The sequence below is a fragment of the Micropterus salmoides genome, unplaced genomic scaffold (assembly GCF_014851395.1).
Source record: "Micropterus salmoides isolate LMB-PRFRI ecotype aquatic unplaced genomic scaffold, ASM1485139v1 Ms_hic_scaffold_5, whole genome shotgun sequence".
Taxonomy (NCBI): Eukaryota; Metazoa; Chordata; class Actinopteri; order Centrarchiformes; family Centrarchidae; genus Micropterus; species Micropterus salmoides.
In genome coordinates this window covers 14,830,664-14,838,633 of record NW_024044237.1, presented here as the reverse complement: position 1 = coordinate 14,838,633, position 7,970 = coordinate 14,830,664, and the positions used below count along the sequence as shown (strand labels likewise).

At 41.3% G+C, this 7,970-nt stretch overlaps 1 protein-coding gene across 1 annotated transcript; it reads left to right on the top strand.

The window, feature by feature from the left end:
* Positions 1-415: 415 nt before the first annotated feature.
* LOC119889346 (proline-rich receptor-like protein kinase PERK2) lies at positions 416-5,865 on the top strand. The gene is made up of 4 exons (XM_038700281.1): positions 416-545; positions 1,442-1,498; positions 1,886-1,987; positions 4,645-5,865. Exons 1-4 carry the CDS (start codon positions 416-418, stop codon positions 5,217-5,219), a joined length of 864 nt encoding a protein of 287 aa, XP_038556209.1. The 3' UTR covers positions 5,220-5,865.
* The last annotated feature ends 2,105 nt before the right edge of the window (positions 5,866-7,970 follow it).

Genomic DNA, 7,970 nt, shown 5'->3' with positions numbered 1-7,970 from the left:
GTAATTGCTCAGAGACTTGTGAGTACACTCCAGTGATTTCGTATCCAGCCTTCTATGCTTATGCCTGGGGATGTAAAGTTAGTTGAAAGAGTATAGTATTACCATGTCAGATCATGCCCCCATGTATGACAACAATCAAAGAGGACAGACAATGAATAAGAAGACTGTGGGTGGTGAGACCCACTCTGTCATTAGGCGCCATGCCCATCATTTCACAAAGCAGATGTTGAATATCTGTGCTGAGTACTAGGTAATTAGATATAAAACATGCTGTAATTGCCAAAACTATGTAGCGTGAGTTCCCTTTAGAATGGCAGGATAGAGCCATATGTACAACTTCACACTCTGGATAAACAGCTTCTCTCAGTCTGAGAGACATTACTATGCATTTGTGAAGCTTTGTTTCTTGCACAACATGTGGCGTTACCATGGAGATGATGCTGTCCTCTTGTTTGTCAGTCTCCCCATCCTCTGGTCACACCTGTCAGCAGCAACAAAGAATTTTAAAGAGTACCCAGAGGCTGATCGACCTGGTCATATTCAAGGTAATTCAGAAGCAGATGAAACATTAATTTTAAACATCCTCATTCACACATTGTTTTGTATTAAAGTCAAACTGAAATACTGATTTCCTTATACTTCATTAGGAAGTATAAACTACACTGATACTGCAGCTAGTTTTCAAAAGAGGACTAAACCATTTTGGACACACTCGTGGAAAAAGCATCAAAGCACAATCTCTATCCACCTTCAAACATTGATACAAGACAGCGTTTTTTTTTCTTTCATTCATTCTTTTTTAAGCAATTTAAGACATCGGCCACTTTGCAGCACTAAACATTTGAGATGACCTGGATCCAGCAGCCAACTAACTTAGTTTAGCACAATGACTGGAAACAGCTAGCCTGGCTCTATGGTAGCCTTTGTCAGACAACCTGGGGAGACTGCAGGAAGTTACTGGTTGGCCACCCCCTGTAAAGTGTTTAATAATTATCTTTACACTTTTTTAGACCCCTATCATTTTTTGTTGGATTAATCAGACATGATATAATGTGTTGCTAGCATTAGTAGTTTCCCTTTCATGGGTCCAATTGTGGTGGCAAATTACCAGTCTATCAAAACTCACATCCACAAGTACTCCCACATGATTCAAATCACAACAAAGAGTACCTAATGTGTGGAGTCACAGAGTAACATAGGGAGTGCTGACCTTCCACAAAGATATTGTACCAATCAAATTACCTGTAGTCTGACCAAAAATCCATCTTTTTGATAACTGCAATTTTGAACAAAAAGGTACACAAGCTAAAGCACAGTCCTGCATGTTTACATTAGGTTTGGATGATAATACTATCAGAAAATTCCACAAATAATGGGGTGTCTATTTATTTATTTTTCTAACAAAAATCTCTAACAAAAATCTTTAACAATTTCATTTTAGATGTCCACTATGTGCCAGGGAAGAGACAAACGTATCCAAAGTTCTCCTCCTCTGGAGGTCAGTTTGTGTTTGACTACCAGTTCCATCAAAAACATCCTTTAATGTCTTTATTTAGTCTGTAAAATAATACACAGTGTGCTACAATTTGAGTAAAATATAAAGATTCAGGTGGGGTGAAAAAAACAACATTACACACCGTGGAGAAGACATTTTGTGCCAGAGAGGTGCTAAACCCTGGCAACAGTGACACATTAGAGTTGCTAATAGCAGTAATGATGGCAACGGAGGGATGTGTCACACTGAACAGATTGGAGAGAGTGAGAGAGAGGGGCAGTGAGAGAGGAGAGGATGTGTGAGAAAGTGCTCTGGCTTTTGCATATATCCCTGGAGAAGTGGCCCGGGGAAAAGGGTTGAGTGCTCTCTTTTGCTGTTCTCCTCCATAAGGCTTAGTGGTGGAGGAAAGCATGGAGCCCATCCCCCAGTGGATTATTCCGCAGACACTGCTAAGCCCCAATACGCCCACGTCCAGGCAGCCCTCAAACACATGTATTCATTATGAAAGAAATTAAATGGACAGAACACACAAACACAAACAACGTTTCTGCCAACACCTCCTTCCCCTATATCTTCTTTATTTTTCGCTGTCTTTATATGTCGTTTCAGTTGCCAGTACATGTCCAGAATATGACACATCTTCCAACATACACACACACACACATGCAAACACCCACACCTACTCATACAGTACGCACACACGTTCTTACACATGCATGCACAAACACACAAGACAGCACTCACTTTCTCTCACACACAGGCTTGTGTAATTTATGTCACAAATTCACACACACACACACACACACACACACACTTGTATTCAGGTATTCAGAAAGCCAAAGCAGTGGGAGAATATTCTGTGCCGCCTCCGTTTGACACAAGCAGCTTTTCCTGTTATATAAGACGGGTTACCGTGACGATGAGCCCTGTTAAAGGAAAGAGTACAGGGCCTTGTGTGTCTTTGTATGTCTGTATGTGTGTGTGTGTGTGTGTGTGTGTGTTTGGGTTGTGTGTGACTACAGCTGTGGCATAATTTACCTGCATATCTCTGCATGAGAACGTATCAGAAACTGTTCATTTGCATTTTATTATACTGTAGCAGCATGTACTACTTTATGTGGCTGCTTCACAGTGAGAGTGAGCATGTGAGTGACATAAAACAGTGTGACTGTGACTCTACTGGATGATGCTGTGCATAAGCAGTATGCATGCAGGACTGTCATTACCATTTAACTCGGTCTAAGGCCATGTCCAAACTTGTGAATACATTAACAAGTTTTTTTCTGTCCACAGAGTATTTTGTGATTGTTTTCCACACTGAAATACAACAACAACAAGAAAAGGCTCAGAGCTCTTCTGTTCGGGCATTTGCAGCCAATCAGCTTTGCACTATTGCCTCCAGAGGCATTTTGAAATGCTGTTTATTGTTTATCACATGAAAAGAGGGCCTGAAAATGCATAACAATCATATGTTAAACTTAGGCTCTGGCTGTGTTTTCCCAATCGACCCATCAACACAAACAGATTTTGCCCAGAGTGTGGTGTTGTCTGTGGTTGAAAAATCAGGATTAGTGCGAAATGGTAGGCCAAAAGAAGAATGATGCACTTTGAAATGTATCCACTTTAATGTGGACATGGGCTTGCTGTGACTTGGCTAGCCAGTCTGAGTCTGTGTACCATCATGTAGACAGTGAAAATCAAAGGAAACCTGCTCGCCGGTTTCTAGAGAATAGACTGTACAGTAGAGACCATTCAAAATGGTTGAATACCAAGAGGTACGGAATGTGCACGTGCCACTCCAGCTATTCTGAGAAGTCGCACCACAGCAACTACCCTGTCCTCACACAGAGATGAGATGAAAAATCAACATACCGTGAAAAATGTTTTGTCAAGCTTCAGTCAGGAGGTTTCACACCATCCGTTCAGTCACAGTTCTCCTTATAGGAAAATGTGCAAGCAAAGGTAAAAGGGAAGTTCTGAAATGAAATGAAACTCTCCTCCACTCTCCTTATCTCTCATTTCCTTTTCCTCTCCTGCTGAGCTCCTTTCTCTGCTAATTTCTGTTTCCATAATGCTCTTACACACTTTTGTGCCAGCATGTGTGTACTTTTATACTCTTGGAGACAAAAACTGTAAAGCTCAAAGCTGAGGTGCTTGTTTCTGTGCCAGCCACACAATACTGACACACTTCGATAAGGCAAGCCAAGACTTTCATTCAAACAGACCAGACGCCTGAGTATGAATATTCTATTTATCTGTTCACTTAAAAAAAAAAGTAATAGTTTGACATTTTTGGGAAATACATTTATTGGCTGAGTGTGATGAGAAGATTGGTACCACTCTTATATTTGTACAGTAAATATAAAGCAGTCAGTTACCTTAGCTTAGCACAAATCTAGAAACGAGGTAAAGGCTAGCCTGGCTCTGTCCTTCAGTTTTTGTACGAATCAAACAAAGAAGATTGTGTGGTAATTGGTGCACTGGTTGGCAGATTTTGATGCCCTTATCAGAGTCAGACTTGCTGTTTCCCCCTGTTTGCAGTCTTTGTGGTAAAATAAGCAACTGGCTGTCATCTCTTAAATGTCTCAACCACTTTTCACTTTACCTCCTAAATGTATACCTTTAAAGGAATGGTCCGACATTTTGGATAACACACTTTAGCTTTCTTGCTTGGAGATAGATAAGAACATTGATATCACTCTAACTCTAGCAGTAAATATGTAGCTGAAGGCAGGAGGTGATTAGCTTAGCATTGCCTGCGAAGGCTAGCCTGACTGTCCAAAAAAAATACCAAAGCCTCTAAAGCTCACTAATTACTAAGTTATATCTTAATACACAATTTAACCTTCTGCCCAGCACATCTGTGAAGTGTCTCTACTGTTTCTTGATAACTTCACACTGTTGACAAGACTGCTAGCGGTTTTTCCCTCCTTTTTTATGCTAAACTAAGCTAACCGCCGGCTGGCTATAGCTTCAAATTTACAGTACAGGCATGAGTACGGTAGGCTATTGATCTTCCCATTTTAATCTCAGCAAGAAAAAGAATAAACATATTTCCCAAAATTATGAACTACTCTTTAAGCGTAACTTAGCATAAAATCTTTCAAATTTCAAAAACTTTAATTTATAATTTTTTCTTTTTGCTGCAGGTGGTTCATCAGTGATTTCCAAGTTAACGAGCTCTGAACCCCCAGCTATCACTGAAGTGGAGACCTCTGAACCTGCTACTGCTCATACTGAATCAGCCACGGTGGAGTTAAGCAGCACTGGCCGAACTCAAAGCCTTCCAGAAACCAGCAGCACTGCAACACTGGACATACAAAACCCGCTGCCCCTGGACTCTCCTCCTCCTCCAACACCTCCTCCACCTCCTCCTGCTGCAGACAGCCCAGACCTCCCACCATTACCCCCTCCAGCCCTGCCTCCACGACTGCCATCATCCAAACCTTCTTCTACCTCCAGTCCTCCTCTTCCCCCAACACCGCCTCGGGCTGAAAGCCCCCAGCGTCCGTCCACCCTCCACCTAAAGACACTGCCACGGCCCACTGTCAGGGAGAACGGTGGCCCCCCGCCGGGGGTGGATGAGGATGAGGAGGAGAGAAAGATGCTGGAGGAGGATCTGAAGAAATGCATTGAGGACTTCAAAAAGATTCGCTTGCCCAGAGTATTTCCAGATCGCAAGAGGCACTGGCAAAGTGACTTGCTCAAGAAGTACAACGCATAGAGCACGCTGCTGCAGCACGATGTTGAAAAAACAAGGATTTTATAACAATGGCGAGAACATGTTGTGAGCTAGGGAAGATTGTCAGCAAGTTTACTTAAACCTCTAATATCGTAGCTTCTGCATGTCAACAGAACTAAATTGTTTAAGTGTAGTGCTTAGGCTGAGCTCGTCCAGCAATCACACCATTAAACCACGGAGATTTGTATTGTCCCCTCATAGAAAAAAACATTCCTATAGAGATTGTTTGTGAGATGCTTTGTTCCACACAGCTATTTGGAGATATTATTTTCAGTGGTGGACAATATATGAAATGACGTTAATTAGAGATTTCTGCCCTGCTCTCTGTACTGTATCTACTGATCAAGCTACTGGGAAATGTAAGCTAAGTGTGAAATAGGCATTTGACCTTGCTGATGCAAAATAAAAGACAGAAGTGAAATCTCTGGTGCTAATCTAAAATATCTCACCTCATCAATATTAACCGTATCACTTCAAAGCCTTTCTTATCCTCTGCGCCTGCGATTCAAAAGCTCTGCAGTTTGGTTCATTTTGTGATTACATTATCTTCAAGCTAGCAATGGAAAAAAAAATGTACCGAGAAGTGAAGTGGGTAATTACAGACGGGCAGAATGTGGAATAATAATGACAATAATAACTACATGAATCAACGCACAGTGCCATTTGTTTCTCTATCTGCTTGGAATAAAATGTTAATATAATGGGATAAGTCACAATAAAATTAAAAATTACTTGTAATGTATCTTTTCAGTCACCTTGTTCACTAATTGTCAACCGACTTGAAGCAGTAGTTTGACATTTTGGGAAAATACTCTTACTTGTTTTCTTATATTGAGTTACATGTGAAGGTCGTCACCACCCCCACGTCTGTGTGTTAAGGACAGAGCCAGACACAGACACAGGCGGTTAGCTTAGCTTAGCATAAAAATAAGAAAGAGGAGGAAACAACTAGCCTGGCTGGATCCAAAAGCAACAAAACCTGCCTACCAGCACCTCTAAAGCCCACTTGTAACATGCTATATCTAGGCTTTGTTTAACCCATACACAACCCAATGTAAAAACAGCAGTTTGTGGTTTCCGAAGGAGTCATAGCTCCATCAAAAACCACAAGTTGTCATTGAAAGTGAATCATGATGTAATGTGTTAATTAGTGAGCTTTGAAAGTGCTGGTAGGTGTATTTTGGATCTTTGGAAAGAGCCAAACTAGCTATTCCCCCTGCTTTCAGCCTTTATGCTAGGATAAGCTAATTGTCTTTAGGCTCTAGCACCATAGGTTACTAAATGGATAGACAAGATAGTTCTATCGATCTTTTCATCCAACTCTCATCAAGAAACTAAATTCAATTAGTATTTTCAATAGTTTCTCTACATACTCTCCCAACACTTCATCATATACATACTTGCAGAGAAGAATCGACATGTAAAAACTGTGCCTTTTGGGGTGTTTAGTGCTGCATTCGCCATATCCTCAAAAGTTACATGTTACAGTGACTCAATCCTAATTACTTCAGTTTGAACATCAACATTTTGCGACAAATCAAGATGCTATACAAAGGAGTTCTGAATTTATGAACTCTTTTGATGATGAGCATCCTGCTTCCACTAGAAATAATAACTGATGCAAGAGAACATCACATTTCTGTTTTCTTGTGATCTACAAAAACATCCATGTGTCATTTTGGCTTCATATTAAGTTTCCAGAAAGCAACTTATATTACACAGACCCCCAACCACATTCATAGATAAACAGAGTACTGAATTATTGATTGCAGCCTTGAAAATGTTTTTGTTGTCTCATTTTGTCTGTTTTGATCATTTTACTTTCTCTGTCGCTCTCATTTTGTCTGTTTTGATCATTTTATTTTCTCTGTCGCTCTCATTTTGACCTAATCAGAACCCATGTCCAACCTGCTGCTCTGCCTTTGGCCATAATGAGCATGGTAGCCGTCCACAGCCTCTCTGGTTACAAGTCCTAATGATGTTGTCTTGTCCCAGAGCTTCATATCAACAGCATGCCTCGAACCTGATCAGCTCTGCTTTGCCCCAGGTTAATATTGAGGTTAAGACACTAAGTATTGGATGAGAGGGAGTTTTTTATCTCGTTAAACATCAGACAAAGGAGTAATAGAGAGATCATCTTGCTCTGAGTAGAGGATTAACAACAGATTAGGTCCTGTCACAGCCCTTAAGAGCCTCCAAACAGCAGGCGATTCCTCTCACGAGCTACACGATGGCGACAATTTATACCATCCAGTCAGTCTTTGCTGAAACCTTTCACACTGGGCTGTCGCCAACTGGCTGCCGATTACTGAGAAATCCATAGAAAAGATCCTACTTTGCAGCTCATTAGAGAGTATTGCCTCATCAGCTTATTTTCTTCTATTTCTCATCTTTCAGCGTTGGCTTGGACAGCGACAGCGTGCTGGCCAGGCTCCTGGGCTCGGAGGAGTGTCATCAGAGCGCGCCTGAGTCAGGATGCATGCAGAAGATTGAAACAGCAAGTCCTCCCGATCTAAAATTCCTGTTTACTGTGGCAGAAGCTGCACAGTCTGCTGTGTTGGAGTCCTGTCAGACAAAACAGATATCCTTATCCAAAACCAAAGTCCTTGATTTGCATTCGGGCCTCTCCATAGGAATTTGCTCGCTTCTCAATTCTCTTTCACCCTTTGTCTTTTTTCAGTATAACCCTCTGAAGATGGCCTTTGGAGATATTATGGATGCACTATGAGGATT

Bases quoted from the DNA above. Each gene is read 5' to 3' on its own strand.
- LOC119889346 (XM_038700281.1), top strand. From the start codon at position 416: ATGTGGCGTTACCATGGAGATGATGCTGTCCTCTTGTTTGTCAGTCTC. The intron at 546-1,441 runs GTAATTCAGAAG...ATTTCATTTTAG, and splicing joins TCGACCTGGTCATATTCAAG to ATGTCCACTATGTGCCAGGG. The intron at 1,988-4,644 runs GTATTCATTATG...TTTTTGCTGCAG, and splicing joins CAGGCAGCCCTCAAACACAT to GTGGTTCATCAGTGATTTCC.